This window comes from Cinclus cinclus, chromosome 6 (assembly GCF_963662255.1).
Source record: "Cinclus cinclus chromosome 6, bCinCin1.1, whole genome shotgun sequence".
NCBI lineage: Eukaryota > Metazoa > Chordata > Aves > Passeriformes > Cinclidae > Cinclus > Cinclus cinclus.
The window spans coordinates 28,916,031-28,933,468 of record NC_085051.1 but is presented as its reverse complement, the minus strand read 5'-3'; the positions used below and the strand labels follow the sequence as shown (position 1 = coordinate 28,933,468).

General features: G+C 45.3%; 1 protein-coding gene across 1 annotated transcript; it reads right to left on the bottom strand.

The window, feature by feature from the left end:
- Positions 1-880: 880 nt before the first annotated feature.
- On the bottom strand, positions 881-4,456 carry SLC10A1 (solute carrier family 10 member 1). The gene is given in 5 exon segments (XM_062495375.1): positions 881-1,115; positions 2,040-2,215; positions 3,141-3,351; positions 4,055-4,251; positions 4,253-4,456. Coding segments are annotated over 5 exon segments (1,023 nt in total).
- Positions 4,457-17,438: the final 12,982 nt, after the last annotated feature.

The window sequence follows — 17,438 nt, the reverse complement described above, 5'->3', positions numbered from 1 at the left end:
TTTCCAGTCATTTATGACCTGAAGTCTGGAATACAGCCCTTTTGTTATAGTTGCCTTGCCAGCACCTGCTTGTCTGTTTCCAGTATCAGCTGCTTTGCTCTGAACACACACCCGAGGATCCAAATGAGTGTGGGTTTTTTCCCCCCCATTAAGTTACCCTCCAGCATAGCTATGAGGTGTGGTAATGTGATTCTGAAGCAGCTCTTGCAGCTACTCTGCTGCATCTCTCTCAAGGCAGTGGAGAAAAGCTGAAAAGCTGGAGTGGCAGCATCAGAGGGGTGGTGGGTGGAGGATCTCATTCAGCTGTGCATCCTTCAGCCATCTGTGCAGTCAGCTGAGCTTTGGAATTAGGGACCTGTTGGAGTTGGGGAAGAGTCTATTTCACATCTCTACCAATATTGTATTTTAAAATCAAGTTTCAATCTCTTTGTGTACTTTTCTAGCAAAAGATCCAAATGTTTCCTACCTTTGACTGCAGTATTTGGCAGTTCTGTCCTCTCAGGGCGTCACTTCACAGCTTGAAGCAAAGCCAGGATTTGTTGCATTAAAGAATATGTAATGTTTTTGTGTAGTTTTAGCCACATGCAAGCACCCGTTATTTGCATGTGCTCGGTGCAAGTCATGACTTTTTGCAGGGTGTCAGCTGTAGCTTAAAGCACCACACTGCAAAAACCTGAGCACTGATAGTTTTGATAGTATGTAGCTGTATCAAACATCCTGCTGATGCAAGAAGTCCCAATTTCTAGGGTCTTCATTTACCCCTGAATGTTTGACTCTGATTTGAGTTTAATTTGGTATGTAATCCCGAGTTCAAGAGCAACTGGGTTCTGCCTTTATAAAGCAGTGATTCATTGGTAGTTGTATTGTAAGCATGTATGGCTTAGTGTGGAAAGTATAAAGGAGCAAAACTGTACTTGCCATTGGCCTGCTTCATTCTTTCATGGATCTGAAAGACCAGGATGAGCACAAATCCTTCTCCAAGCTGGAACAGCAAGTAGAGTAGTGGGAAGAAGTACAGGGGACCAATGATCTCTGGGGCAAAGGTGACCTTGAGCATATTTGAGCAAAGCTGTACATTCTGGCAGCCAGATTCTATGCACACTGTCTGCCTGCACCTGAAGGAGAAAAAGATAAAAAAATCACAGATTTAAGTTACTTTCAAACAACTGAAACAGAAGGCTGCCCACATTGCTGGTGCACTTGCCTGTGGCTAAAAGTTGCTCTGTCAGGAACAGTCCTGCAATCCCTAGAGGGTTTGTGTCCTGCTCCCTTTGCAATGGGCATGGATAGATCATGTTACAAAAGTGAACTTCGTTCATAATGGTATAGGAGTCCACGTCCTGCTCTGGACTCTGCAGCTGCCCGCAGGGAAGTAATCTGAGGTGGTAAGAATCCAACATATAAAGGTATAAAATAGGACCAGGAGAATTCCTACCTGGCTTAGGTGGGATGAGAAAAAAAGGAGGAGCAGGTTTTATACTCCAGGTTTTAATTTCAAATTCCTGGGGCTGCAGCTGAGAATGCACTGACTGGTTTGAGTAGTAATCCACTGTGGAATAATTGTGTCACTTCGGGTTTGAACTCTGTTGGTATTTCTCAGTTCTTTGGGTTTGGGGGTTTTTTTTGGTGCTAATAATTCTTTTCCCCTAGCTTCATTACCAAGAGCAGAGGTTGGTAATACGTTTAGCAGGTCACTAGTGACCTTAAGCCAAAACTATCCATCTACTTGTTCGGTTAACCTTCCATGGTGATCAGGTGCCTGTGCCAAAAGAATCTGCTTAGCTATTCCTCCCCTCTCAGCTAAGCCAAGCTGGGGTTAAAGTAATTTCTCTTTCCACTCAAGGTATGTGAGTCACTGGTTTGGGACCAGCTTGTACAGTGTCTGGTTGTATACCTAGGTCCTATTTTGGGTGAATGGAGTCAGCAATCTACACAAGTGTATTCCTAAAATCTATGTTTTCACCATTGCTCCGCAGAGCAGAGCTGCCATACCTCTCTGTTCCTGATGAGAGAGAGAGAGAGGGGAGGGAAGAACATACCGGTCATTAAGCTTGAAGGCTACAGAGACAGTGTAGCCCAGCAGGAGGGTGAGGGGAATTAAGGCAGAAGTTCCTAGGAGGGATGGTGAGAAGACAATCATGATACAGCTTCCCATATTGGCCACAGACAGAACAATTATAGCAACAGGTGACAGTAGAAGCATAAATAACTCTACCTAAAATAAAAGTGATTGAGATGTGGACAAGAGAGAAATCCCCAGCAAAATTTGCCTCAGCTATTAGAAGCAGCTGCATCCAGTTCTCTGTCCATCAAGTGAATAAGTGCCTTTCATGGACATAAATGTTATCAGTAATCAACAAGAGACCATCCTGGGCTGTTATTGAGAGAGATCTTAAATAACCAAATACCTTTCTAGTCTATATGCAAAATGACTGGTCTTGCTGCACAAGTTGCTTGTTTCTCAGGCATTGCTGCTTGTCTCTGTCCGGGTCCCTTTGTGGCTCTAGTCCACCCCAAGCAGATGCTGAGGAAACCACTTTACTCAGTGGTTCTTGAATTATACAATGGTGTATGTGGTTGTCTGGCTTTCTGTTTTGCTGTTTAAGTGCCTGATGTATAAAGGAGGCAGGGATGTGATTCCAGGCAGAAGTGGGCACTTGGTGATACAGTGGCTTCTGTTGGATAGGTATTTCTGTGACTTAAGCAGCAATTTTGTAATTTGATTTTTGCCTTGTGCTAGACCTCTGGAAACAGTGGAGTGGTTATAATTTGTTTTGGGATGGTTTACTGTTTTTTTTGTTTTTGTTTTTATTTGGGTTCTGCTTTGGTTACTGCAGTAATAAGGGGCAGTGCCTATGAGGTTCATTAGTGCTGATATAGCAAAAAACCTCCAAAGTTAAAACTGAAGCAAAAGGAGAGCAACATAGGCTACAAAATGTCTGCCTGGAAAAGGTGGAGGACTTCTCCTTGGGCAAATATTTTAAGCATTATAGTGGTGTAGTGGATGTCTTGAGCTCTATCCTCAACCCTTTTACTCATTTGTGGCACATCTTAAAGAAGTTAATATATCTGTGATTCTATTTTTGAAAACTTCCTTAAAGCCCTTGATTGAAAGGCGACTAGCACAGGATACTTCTTACCTTGGTGATAAGGCCAGTGTACTGTGGTTTCTTCTCATTCATGATGATGCCAATGGCACAGGGGATTAGCATCAGCACCAGGGAGGTGATTATTCCTTTGCAAGGTACCTTGCCCTCCAAGTCACCCTCATGCAGTCCTCCCGAGTAAAGGTACAGAAGCAGTGGCATTAATCCAGTTACCAGGACCATGGAGCATGCGGTCATTACAACACTAAGATGAGGAAAGGACCCCTCAGTAGAGGAATAACACTTTTTTTTAAATGGAGTATGCTAAACTGATTACTTGCCTGGACATATGATTTTAATATAAGACTTTACCTTGCTTTTTCCCAACCTGTCACTGAGATCTCAACATCACTGTCAGATTGTAGAAGGATGTGATATAAATGGAGAAGGAAGAAGATGACTCAAGTTTCTTACATGCTGAGAAAGGGTACATACCCATGAGTTACCGAGTTCTCATTTCAGCAATTCACAACTAAGAGAAAAAGTAATACTTTCTATTTTTGTGCTGGATCTTGTTTTATTGCTAGGGTTTGTTGGAGAGTGGTGTTCTGCTAGTTCAACATTCCTCACTGAGGCAGCCTCTCCAGGCAGCATGATCAGTTTACACAGAACTGCGTGGATAGATAGAGCATGCTCCATATACTGCTACATAGAGATGAAAAAGTGTTCCTGCACCCACTTCATCAATAGTTGCATGCTAATCATTCAGAGAAAGGTACAAAGCCCCATTGTGAAACAGGGACAAATTAACTTATTGAGCAATATGGGTGCTTTAAAAATGTTTTGGACTTCATATTTCAGTCTTTGTCCAGCTTCTTGGGACCTCCTAATGGTGATCAAATTCATTTCTCAAGCAGTCACATAGCTAGATTGGCCTGGACAATGAACAGATACGTAGCTTTCCTTACCTGAGGTTCATGTCCCCTCTCAGTGCCAGGCTAAAGATGTTGGAGACGTTTCCACCTGGGCAGCAGCCGCAGATGAGGATGGCCAGGGATTCTGAGGTGCCCAGCTGGAAGAGCTTGCTCAATATGAATTCTGTTATGGGCATGATGCTGTACTGAGCCATTATGGCCATTGCCACACCTTTAAGTCTCCTGAGGGGGAGCTGTGATCTTGGTTATCTCCATTGTACATCCCAGAGACACCATGATGATGAGGAGGACCACGATAAGGATTACATTCAGGGCTGTGTCCGTAGCCTGTCCAAATGCAAAGGTTGCTTCCAGACTGGTCAGGGAAATACTGCTCTGCATGCAGCCTGGGCTCCAAAGTTTTGGGCTATCAAAAGCTCCCTTGGTCTTGTTCATCCTGCTGAAAGGTTAGGAGGTCCCTTCTTCTGTAAGTAGCCGGGAAGGTAAGGGAAGGATTGATTCCGCAGTCCAAATAGCATTGAATTAACGCAAGCAAAACATGAGCTCTCTTTCAGGACACCATTCTTGCCCTTCAGCAGCTGTTGAAACAGAAATCTGTGTTTAGAGCAATCAGCTTTGAACTCCATTCACTTTGGAAATATCCTGTGCAGTTTATGTATCTTCTGCTCTGGTCCTCCATTTCTTCCAGCGTTCACCCTCATAATGAGATAGCTAGTGAGAGCAAGAGGGAGACAGCTCAAGATGAGTACAGAAGGCAGGTAAAGATGGCCACTTCATACAAAGGAAAATGAGCCAGAGCTCCTCTCATTCACAAGATACTGCTGAGCCAATACTTGAAAACATGATGCATCCAGGATACTTTGTTTTTAATGAGATTATAAAATACTACTTCTGGCCATAAATAAAGCTTTTGATAGCGAGGTCTAGGAAGGTATTACTATGTGGACAAGTAATTTCTCTAGTAAACTCTTAGGGGTCTTCATGTCTCTTTTCCTGATATACTAAGTCTGACTCTGTCTAGAAAGTTTTTGGTTGCATATAGGAATTCTCCAAGCTTTACCAGCCTCAAAAATATTCTCTCCTTGGCACAGAGGGAAGGTTCTGCATGGTAGGTACCTCAGCTGACCTCTGCAGTGCAAGGTAGGGCTGGATGGGCACAGCAGTGCTACATTCAGGACCTGGGGTGTTCAGCATTTTGGTCCAGCTGGGACTGCAGAGATCACACAAACTCTCCAAGCAAAGCCACACAGGCAGCTGTTACCCACCCCAGACTGGCACCTGCCCTGTGCTTTCAGTACAAGGCTGCACGGTGTGACATGCACTTGTGCCTTGGTGTGCCTGGGCAGCCGGTGCTGGGGCAGGAAGAGGGACTGGAAAGGTGGTTGATCTTCCAGCTTCTGCAAGGGTGACTGCTGCTCACCTTGCCTCTGCTCCCCATCCCTGGCTGTAAGAGGGGATGTGCTTCCCTACACCTGCCATGCTGGGGAATGGCATGTTGTCTGCCTTGCCCTCAGGTACCACACCTGATCCCTCCACAGGTTTCGCCTTCCTTTAAGGCATTTATTGCCTTCAGATTGACCTGATACATTCCCTAGGTCAAGGGAGGGACTCTAGAAACAGAGACAGAGCTGAGCATGTTAAACTAGAGCAAAATGGATGCTGTTACCTTAGTGCCAGTGGATGCAGCTGTAGGCAGCTTTGGCAGATCAGCTGTGGCTCTGTCCTTTCCTGGCTGAGCTTGGTGAGCGATGGTACTCTTCAGTCCTCCTGCTTCAAGAAAATCCTCCTTGGTAAAATCCTGTCCTCCGCTTGCATGGTATAAAGCCTGGGTCTAAAAGAGCCTCACAGATAGGGAAGTTGTTATTTGGTAGTAGCACTAACAGGACTAGGGAAGGGATTTTAACTGGGGAGATTTGCTGCACTACGGCTCACACTATGGCTGAGCTCTAATTCCTTTGCTGAAGGGTATTATGATGCTGTAGTAGCATGTCCATTGCTTCTACTCATCTGGGAGCTCAGCGGGCTCAGCCTTTGCACCCCTATTGCTCTGGAAACATTGCTGCAGGCAGGCAGGAATGTCAGAGCTGTTCTCAGTGTTCCTCCCCACTTGCTCTTGCTTTTGTTGGGAACTTTGTTTTCCAGGCTGGAAAAGCACCAAAAACAGCTCAGGAGGCCAGCACAGGCATCCCCCATCGGGTGGGAAGGAGCAGTGCCTGTGGGTCTCAGTGTCTCTGTACATCCATGTCCATGGCTTCTCCTACACCTTTGTAAGCATCACATGGCCATTCTTGGGGCCCTTCCGTAAGTCGCAGGCAGTGCCTTGAGCTCCCTGTGTCACTGTGGTGGCAGAGTAGTGCCTTGCCTCTTTTCTGGGTCCTGGCTGAGCCGGTAGAGGAAGAGGTGCCTGCAGCACTGTGTGCATTTTGGTTTCCTGTAGGCATCAACAAGACTGCCAGGCACACGCAAGGGCTGCCCAAGTATCACATGGGCAAGATCCATAACAATTAAGAGAATGTGCCGGAGCAAAGCCTACAGCAATTCTTTATCTCTTTCTATCCCTCTCTATCTCTCCCAGGATTTTCCCCCTTGTGAATCCCAAGCCTTCCTAAAGAAATACTTGTTTTTCACAATGTTTGCCTTTTAGCTGTGTGCTGAATTTTGCAAGAAATGCAGAAAGAGTCACGCCAAGCGATAAAGTGCTTATGAAGTATCGCTGCCTTGGCAGCACCTCCTCTTCCCCTAAACTCAGTGTAGCTCAGGTTTTTAAAATGACAATGTTCTAACATTCTCACCCTTCGCAGGACTGTCAAAGAATGTTTCAATGACTCTAATAATTAAAAAAAAAAGCCTGTTAGTTGTTCATTGTTTAAACATTCCTACTGGCTCCCGGTAGTTAACGGAGGAAACGCCACAGGAACCAAGGGAGAGACTGGTTGAAGAAAGTAGAATAATGTCTCAGTTCCGAAAAGGTGAACTTCTAGCTGCTGTTGCGGTGCTGTCCGCCTGTCCCCCGTGAGCTGAGGGGCTCCCAGCAGGGCTCGCCCTTCGCTGGCCCGGGGGCCACGGCGGGTCCTGCCCGGCTGTGCCGCTGGAGGGCAGCGGTGGCACGGCCGGAGCCGCGATGATCGCCGGGGGGAGCGCAGCGCTCGAAACATGCGGCACGAAACACAGATGATACTGCACGAAATATAGATATATATATCATAGTGCAGGAAACACGCTGCACGAAACATACTGCCTAAAATACACTGCACAAAACATACATACTGCATGAAACAAACTGCAGGAAACAAAGCACACTGCCTGAAAAAGAGTGCCCGAAACAGAGCGCACAAAGCACGCTGCCCGAAACACACTGCACAAAACACAGCACCAAAACCACACCATACACTGATTGTCTGTACCGAGTACGGTTTTCCCAAATTCACAGGTATCCAATGATGCTTACCAAGCCAGAGGCATGGAAGGAAGTATTTAAAAAGAGAGCAAGAAAATGTATGCAACTTTGCAGACTTCCTGTTGGAGCTTGAAATGAGCTGTGTTGCAGATTTTTTTTTTTTAAGGAGCAGCTTCGGAAGTTCATCTGATAAATAAAAAATGTCTTATGTGCCCTTTTCAGTGGTGGGGGGCTGAAGTCCGATTTCTTAGTTTGCAGCTGGGATATCATCTCTCCTGTGCTTTTACAGAATTTAACATAACCTGAGCTCAGTCCAGTGGGTGCCCAAAGGCCCTTTTTCACCAGGTGTGCCCGACAGGAGCAGCGGTGCTTGATTATGTCAGATTTCACACTGTTGGCCCATAATACAAAGCATGTCTTTGACCTCTTGTGCCGACATTTTGCTCAGGCAAGGTTTGTGAAAACAGTGAGAACAGTACTGTTACGTGCCTGGCTAATCCATTTGTTAATTTTAATGTGATTTAGAGGCAATTTGCCCACCGCAGCCCTGCCCACATGAGGCACCATGCTGGAGTGGGGATGGAACAAGGGGAGCTTCTGCAGAGACTATTGTGACTTGCCATGACTTGTTCCAGCTCTGGCTGAGGGCTTCGTCAGAGCATCCCAGCCACAGCATACTCCAGTTGGCCAGCAGTGGAAAAAGCTTGCTTTGATGCTTCTTCTCTGTCAGGGAGGTTATTATAAATTTGAGTTTGCTGGGCATATAGGCATTGTTTATACCTTGAGCAGGATAGGAAACTCTGTAGAAAGAAAGGCTGCTCCTGAGAGCGTGACGTGCTTCAGTGATGTAGACCAACATTTCTATCATATCAGTACACTGAATCTTCCTCTGAATTTCTAGGGCGAGACTTTCCACCAGCTCTGGGAAATAGGTCTAAGAGCCTTGGTGGGTGGGAAGAATCCTCTCCCATCCTTCCAGTGGTGTTGCTACCCCCTAAGAGATTTTAAGTTACTCCAGACAGAGAGCTCTGGATAAGGGTTATGTTTATGGTAGGCAAACCCAGGTTGCCATGGATTTATGGCTGCTGTGATAGATTTTTCTGTTTCCCTAACAAACTTGCATCAGTGGGCAGTGTGATGATACATGGAAAATACTCTATTTTCCCTTGGTGGGAAGCAAGCTGCAGGTCTGGGGCAGAAACCCCCCTGCTGTTGGGTTGAGAGGAGCACTGGGGGCACTCCATGCTCCGAGATACAAAGGGTGTCTCTGTTTTTCCTACCCCTGCCTGAAGGAAGGGTGTCAGTGTAGTGTCAGCAGAAGCAGATTCACCTCAAGGGCAGATTTTTTAATGAAAAACTCTATAGAAGGAAGTGTGTTAATGTCTGTGATGCTTATATTTCTGTGTAGGAAGAGATATTTTTAGTATCTATTTTATTTAGTTATTTATTATTTAATTACTGTGTCTAGTTAGTCTTGGATGCTTCATTTCTTTAGGGATGTCAAAGACAGCTTCAGGAAAATTTGACAGTTTAAGTTTTCTTGCAGCTTTGATAAAATGCTGTCAGCAGGACATTTCCTAAACCTGTCTCCAACCTGTATAGCCTTGACTATTGCTCTTAGCTGCACAGGAGAAATGAACATTGGCTACTGTTCTTTGACCTTTGCAGGGTGAAAACTATAGAGAAAATGCTGTGTTTTCTCTGGGTCACATGAGAAGACTCTGGCATGAGCTTGTGAGAGATGCTGTGGGCAGCAGAAGTTTGCCCAGTAGCTTGTCTGACTTCCAGCTGTGGATGCTGTACACCTTCGAAGGGCAACTGTACCTTGAGCTGAGGCAAGTGTGCTTATTTTGTATCAAAGCTTGTATTTTGAATTATTTCATTTAGTAGGTTGTACTCAAGTTCTAAGATCATAGATTTAAATTGCGCAATTAACGACATGCACTAGTCCTCCTTCCCACATAATGAATATGAAGATTTAATACAGGAGATGGTTAGGAAAGTGAAAAGTAAGAAACAAGGTGTTCAGGAATAGCCAAGGAGTGATGAAAGAGTCCAAGACCCTTATGCATGCACAGAAAGACTTGTGTGAAAGCTTGGCTCCCATAGGACACTCACTGGGGTGTCCTGAGTGTTCCAGCCCAAGTGAGCAACCCAAGTGGCTGTGGAGGATGGCAGGGATTCACAAGGCAGCTCCATAGCTGAGGTGGGACACCTGAAACCTCCTCACAAGGGATGTTTGAAGCCTGGATAGCCCTGGCTCTTGTGATCCACAATCCATCAGTGGAGAAATCCTAAATAAGTATCTGTGTGTTAGCAGCACTTGGATATGGGGACCTGTTTGTTGACAGTGTAAGTTCTGTGAGTGAGTAGCACTGTGGCCATGCCACTGCTGTTTAGTATGGATTTGTGCACTCCATTTACTTTCTTCCCTTTTTCTTCTATTTGTACGTGTTGTGACTGGACCCTGATTCAGTCTGAAGAGGATGCGTAGAGTTTATGATCTTCACTTGCAGGGGAAGAGAGCTGGACTTACTTCCTTGCTTAGCATCCTGCTGTAAGACACAGGCGATCCAATATCTGCCTCTCTTCCACCATCCTGCTAAAGCCCTGTTACTGCCTGCCTGGACTGAACTATTGGCCTTTCTGCATGGTGCAGATGTGCCACAAAAATTTCAAGAAGACTGTTGAAAACCCTTTGCTTATTTGTGTACTTTACCCATCTACCATCTTTGGCAACTCCTTAGGATCATGTGGGCTGAGGTCTGTCTAAAACAGCAGCCTCTGGGTGGCTGGATCCCAGTTTGGGTGCCAAACATTTTCCTACTCCTCATGAATGTTTTGCTGAGTTTCTGAGCTGGTGGAAATCTCATGTATTAGGCACTGCTGTGTTATTGGTATTCCTGTGGTCAGCCCCTGTGCTTGGGGTTTGTCCAGACACCCAGGCAATGGCAAGCCAAACCCAGCGTGCAGTGCTTTTGTCTTGATTTAATTAATTAGAGTAGGACACAATTATTAGCAGCACGTTTTTGTTTCCATTTGTTCATTCTGACAGCAACCAAAGGAAGCCATTATCTCTGCAAGAGGATGTTTCAGCAAGTGTTATGGTAAATAAAGCTAACAGGATCAGTGCAAAGGAGAGGATCACATTCTCTTAAGGACAGCAATCGATGATCAGGCTGTTACATGCCAAATCCTTTCAAGACGCATGATAGCGAGTTCACACTCAGATCAGCCTTTAATCTTAGAGGATCACTGACCTCTTTACTGGCTGATGTATTTCCCACAGTCTACCTGCTCTGTGACACAGGTCTCCCTGTAAGACATGTGGCAGTTCTTTCAGTGCCTTCAGACACAAAGAAAATAAGTTGATGGCACCCACCTGCCCCTTTTGGCCAAGATATTTCTGTAGGGATCAGGCTAAAGATGGAAAGCCAATACTGGATAATGTTTCACAGCCTTCCCTGCTCCATGAGCAGCAGCAATGTTGAGCACATCATAGGGCTGTAGAAACTGTGTGCTCCTCTGCAAGTAGGAAAAGCTCACATGTTTATAATTTTCTTTAAAAAACAGAACAAAGTGCCTTGCAATTTTAAAGCTGTTATTTTCTGGAGCCTGATGCATAATTTTTGAGTATGTGGGGTTGACAGTGCTGGAAAGGATACTTTTCCCTCCCCAGATTGTATTTTTCTGCTGGGAATTTTAATTGTCAGCTTTAATTGTTTCTGTACCTTTTTCTTGGCTGGCCTCTCCTGCAGCTGAGGAGCCTTTCCCATCTCTGGGGGCTTGGAAGGGCAGGCAGAGGTGGTGACAGTGGCCAGGATTGCCTCAGTGGCAGAGGCTGGGCTGCCCTGTCTGGTTGTGTCTAGCCATGTCCTTCAGACCTGATGGGCAGCAAAGCCTCTCCAAGGTCTTGCAGCCCACTGTCCTGCTGGGGAAGGTCTGGGGAGCTCGCCAGGGGCAGCAGCACCCCTTGTCCCACGCCCAGTGGCAGCTAGGGTGCATGAACAGCTTGGCTTGGAGGATTGTCTCCCACCTGCAAAGCTTGCTGTAGGGATGTGATCTTCCCTGAGGACTCATGAAGGGCAGGGGTTCTTTCCTCCAGGGGCTTGTTTGCATGGCTGGTGACTCCTGTGAGCAGGGCCCCAGTGTGACTCTGCTCTCAGCAGGGCACAGAAAGGCACGGTGCCTTCCCAGAAATCCTGCAGGGATGCAGCAACACTGCTGGGCCCTTCCTTCTGCTTCTCCCTTCCCAAGCCACCTCCCCTGGGCACTGCTCTTTCATATTTTTAGAAAGCACAGTTGATGTTTTTCAGCGCTGGCTTTGCACGTCAGCAGCCATTGCACAATGAACTCTCAGGGGCCATTTATTTCACAAGCAAGGGTCGTACCCTGTGACAGTGTTTTCCATCACCTCCTCAAGAGCACTCTGGGTTCTAGTTGCTTCAAAATGGCAGCTATTGTTCAGTGTCCCATGCCCTGCTTGAAACCAGGCCTCCCCCAGACATGTTTCAATAGCTCTTCTCTGTGATCTATTTATCCCCATGTGATTTCAGGGGGAATGGGATGGGCTCATTCCTATTTTAGGGACCAGTGCACCAACATGCTGCAAGCAGCCCCTTCCTCTGCCTCTCAGCTTTCTGAGGTAGTCCTAATCTAACATGAGCCCCTTGCAGAGCTGGAGGATCTGGAGGCTGGCCATGGTCACTATACCAAGGTCTGTGCTGCATGGCCATGGGCCAGCCCATCCTTTACAGAATGATGGCTGCAAATAGGGAAGTCATGCTTTGAATTTATTAAAAAAAAACCCAAAACCAAAAGAGGGCAACAATGAGCAGCGCTTTGTTTTACATCTAGAGGGTGACTGTGGAGACTGGGGGAGCCATTTGCACTTTTGGTAAGAGAATTGGCAAGTAGAAAACTTCAGAGGCTTACAGGGTGGCTGGGCAAAGTCCACATGCCCTCCCTCACTGGCTGGTCTTGGGGACTCTTGTATGTTAGCATGGTGCACCCTTATTAACATTGTATATCTATAATTTCCCACAAAAATATCTTACTACAGAGAGCTTGTTTCTCAAGCACCTGTGGGTCGTGTGGTTCCTGTGGAACCAACTTTAGCTAATCCATGTCTAACTAATCTTTCAGGGCTCTGACTGTTTTCACATTTTCCCAGCTGGGCTGAGCGCCCTTCCAAATTGTCAGCCTCATGCCACCCACACTGATTTATATTCCCTGAGAAATACAATTGTAACTATTTCAATTACAGGAGACCTGGAAACTATAAATGTCTCCAAAGTTGTGAAGAATGCCTCAGTCTGGGACCACAATAATCCTGCCCCCTTAAATTTTTCCCATTGTATTTTCCTGAATTTGCCTGCATATGGTATTTCAGAATGATGTATTTCATTCCATATGTACTTCCAGCATGTGCACATCTGCATGGCATACTATCTGCTTCCCCTGACATGATGCCCACACTTCCAGACTATACCAGAACTCCTTTCTCCCACTGAGGCTTCTTCCTAGGCAAACACCTCCTTTCGTTTGTCCTGTTCCTCCCTATATTTGCTCATCCACTTTGAAAATAAGATCTCCATAACCCAGGATATTATTCATGTTTGTTTTGGTCTGGTTCAGGATTTTGCTTGCAAAGAGAGCATAGTTCTTGCAGGTTCTTAGGACAGTGTGCTTTATTTCAGGCACAAGCAAACCCATTGCACTTAGCATGTGCAGTGCTGCATTCACCTACAGAGGTATATAAAGGGTAATGATAATGTTGCCCAGAAGGCAAATACATCAAAGGCCAAGGAGCAGTTAAAATATATTATGAGCTGTTGGCAGTGATTGTGGGGGGTATTTGTGTGTTGCTGATTTGGACGACCCGAGTAAATGAAAACCCTCTGGATTAACTGGTACACCAAAGAGATTTGGAGGAAAATGGAGGTTGATGGAAAAGGAAAAACAAGGGAAAACACAGATAGCTGGGTGTGCTGACCTGATGTGGGGCACTGCTGATTAACTTGCAGCTCCCTAGTGTGCCCCGGAAAGCCAGGCAGAGCTGGGGGTGCCCTGGAAGCAGCTCACCCAGCCTTTGGTGGGAGTGGACTGAGCCCCACAGGCGGCATCTGCAGCACTGCTATTTCAGCACAGCCAAGTGGGTAGTTAGAGGTGAGACTTACCAGGTGCCTCGTGACACCTGGACACCATGGGACAAGAGTTTAATTACTTTTAATGATGTGGGGTGCTGGGGGAGGGAGAGGAGACCGTGTGGTTCCTGGTGTCGCAGAGCAGCTGAAGCTGGGAACTTCAAAATGGATTTGCACAGAGTCTGCTGGCTGAATCAGATGACAACCAGAATTGAATGATATGCTCCCATCTTTAGCTACTCCATGCTCCAACTACTATTTAGTGGTTTATCATTATGATTCCATTTTACATAAATGGCGTCTAACTTAAGTGTTACACTGGCAGCCATACAAACTCCAATTATACCAGTTCACTCGCAAGCTAATTGAGCGGCTGAAGCAGGAACACTCAACACAGCACCAGGTAAGTCATGCCCTTGCAGGCCACCTGCCTAGTGGTTGGGGCAGGTATCCTCATGGACAGAGGGCAGCTGGGGGTCTTTCAGACATCCACACTGGGGCTGCAAAAGAGGGTCCTTGTCTTCTTTCTGATCAGCAGCTGCATTCACCAGTGGGTTTTTAAAAGAATTGTGCCAAAGCCAACCTGCCACATCTTGTGCTGTTATCAGTGATCTCTCATCTGGACATCACATGCTTCATCCTGCCAAGTACTTCCTCTGTCTTGTCATGGTCTGACCTACTCATTGCTGACTCTGGTAGAGACACTTTTTTACTGATAGTCTTGACTTGACACCTCCAGTTTGGGTGGTTTTCTGTCTTGTTCTACCAGTTCCTCCTGCAGCTCAGGAGTTTGTTTCATTCCTGTACTCAACTCTGTACTTTGCATGTTTCTCTCTTGCAGAATTGAGGAATTCTTGTCACAGGAAGGTGATATGCTTCTGGTCACCTGGTGATTTATTTACAAGGTCTCTTTCTTCTCTCATTATCATTTTGCTGCATGGAAGAGGGGAAGAAAGAGGCTGCTCTGACTGACAGGTTCTCCCAGCCATGTGTCCTTCTGGTAGCTATGTGGATGTAAAAGGGATTGAAGGTAAAACACCACAATTCCAGAGGTGCCTTTCTCTGTCCTTTCCCTAAATATAAGAAAAAAATTGAAGTAAAGTTAGCAGAAAGACAGAGAAAGACATATTACTGTATGCACAGGTAGGATTACTCCTCTCCCCAAGACCTTGACTCATGTCTGTCAGGCTTCAGTCTTGTCTTCCAGCTCATTGTCACAGATTATTTAGAACATGGCCCAGCTCTGCAGCCTCTGTCACTACCCATCCCACTGTCCTTCTGCTGGCAATCTCCTCTTCTGTGGGTGTCACAGGAAAAAATCTTGCCTTCTGCTTGTGCCTGGGGGCACTGCGGCAGGGTGGGAGAGCATATTTTTAATATAGTGATTCCATGAGAATAAGCATTGCCAACTTTTGTCTGACATGATTCTGAAAAATTCTTTGCTTTTCCCATAAATCCAAGGCACATAAAAAGAATCTGTTTTCCGTATTGAAGCTGAAGGCAAGCATCAATTTTGAAATCTATTTTTAAAGCAAAGAGCATTGTAATTTATAATGTTAAACTGAAGTTTTTGAAGTGCTCTCATCCTTGGAAAAAAGAGAACACTTCGTTTTTTGGTGACTAATGATGAAATGTTTTCTAAAGGTGACTGTGCATAGCACAAAGAGTCCTATATATATTTATTAGCTTATCTAACATAATTAATTGAATTTGGTTGCTAATGGCTATGACTTTGCAAGTGAAAAGCACTTTTGGTTAGCTAGGCAGTTTCTTATCAAAGAACAAAAATCCAACTTTAAGACATATACAGTTTTACTGAATAATCATGTTTTTTGTCAGACAAGCAGAAGTATCATCACTGATGTGCTCCCAAATGCCAAATTGGGTAATACGCATAATTAGGCCCCATTTGATTAGGTACATGCCCATGGGAACAGCCACACTCAATATCTGTGTATTGGTACAGTCTTTAAATAATCTTCAAGGGGGATGATGGCAACATCTGAAGCTTCATTAAGGAGACTTTTGGAACATAATCTACACACCAGTTTTCTCTGTTTCTCTGTTCCTGTGGTTATTCTTTATTTTATTATCTTCTATTTTTAAAACAATGCATACCCTGGTTCTCAAAGGTGATATACTGCTTCCTTGAAGTGTCACTACACTTTTGCCCCTACAAGGAAGATCTCTTATTCATCTTCATCACTTTATAAAGCCTAAAACCTTCCTATACTTAGGGGTGAAACCCAGCAACTGGCAAGGCTGCTGCAAGGTATTTCTAGGAGGTGGCAACAATCATCACCTGGAAGGCAGCCCATCTCAGATCTGCTGTCCTCTTGCAGCCTGGGACAGCCCTGTGATGGATAAAGTCTTCTGCATGTTCTTTTAGGCCTATGCAGAAGCCTTCTGAAGAAAAGGTGTCAGCAAGAAACTGATTTTTCATTAGATAAAAGCCTCAGAGAGCCTGTAAGCTGTGAGCTACTGCCAACCCACAGGGAAGGAGTCCAGAGGGTACTGTTTGGGCAACAGTGCAACACAAATGGTTGTTTAGCTGTAGATGCAATATGAATTGTACCTGCAGTTCATATTTACAGGCTTAGAGGGTGAATGAGTTTGGAAGTGTTGGAGTGAATCAGAGAATCAGCAGAATGAATTATTATTATGCATTATTTATACAAAAAGAGAGAAATATATCTCCTGGTGCAGCACTGTATGTCCAGGGATGATGATAGATGCTGCTTTTGCAGAAATGTCGGCTGGGAAATATTTAAAAGAAGTTTGTTTTTCCCTGAGTAAGGAAGAGACCAAGATACAGAAAGTTCTCCCAGGTGAAGGTACTAGGGAAAGTCTGGTCTATAGCAGGGAAACAGAGGCAATGGGTGCTGAGAGTCTGGCAGGAGAGGAGCATGGAGTCTTCAGTCCTGGCCAGTTTGGTCTAGAGGGCTAAGGTGTATGTGGCTAATCTGGCCATGTCAGCTATCCCACCAGTGCAAGAGAGCCACGCTGGACCCCTTACAGTGTCCTCACCTTGTAGGAACAAGACAGGACCTGACACTAGAGGACTCTGAAGGTATGTCATAGAGAGGCAGTCAACACTGAAAGACTGTGAAAAATAAATGCACAAAGATGTTTTAGAATGTCTTTTAGCTTTTTGGAAGAAGGAGGCTATCCTAAGCAAATGGAAAACAAAACAGCTAAAAAGCTTTGGTGGGCAGAGAGGGAGCAGAGGGGAAGATTTTATTCCCTGGTTTAGCTGTTGGTTGGCACAGAGAATTCCTGGGAGCACTTTCTCTAAGGGGCCAGTGACACAGCCAGCCATATTTGTGGTCCTCAGCTGGACAGCAAGAACACTGTCCATACAAAGTCATCAAACTGTTACTGGATGCAGTGTTAGGATTACACTTACTGAGGTGAAAGTAGATACCTGGATCCACTTTGGGCATGCAGTGCATGATTAGGAGCATGTAATCTTTCTCCATATTAGCATGTTCTTAACAATTCTCAGAGGAGAGGATCCTCAGCAATATAAATTAACATCACAGGTCAAATAATACTGAAGCTGTGAAATTCTTACACCCTTCCCTCTTTTCTTTAAGTATTTGCTGTTTTTAACACTTGTTCCCAAAACAGGAGATTATTCAAACCAGTTTCTTGTTATTCACATCAATACCAAACTATGAGGTCTGAAATTAGTCAGACCAAACCCTAGGTCCACCCTGGAGGAGAGCAGGAGGACTCTGAACTGAGCTGTGTGTGAGCCCTGTGGTGATGGTAGTGATACCTTTGTCAGCCCTAAACACCCTGTTTTTAAGGTATCTTGTGGACAGACTGAAGGGCGTTCTCTGGTCATGGAGCTGGAGGCCTGGCAGTTCTT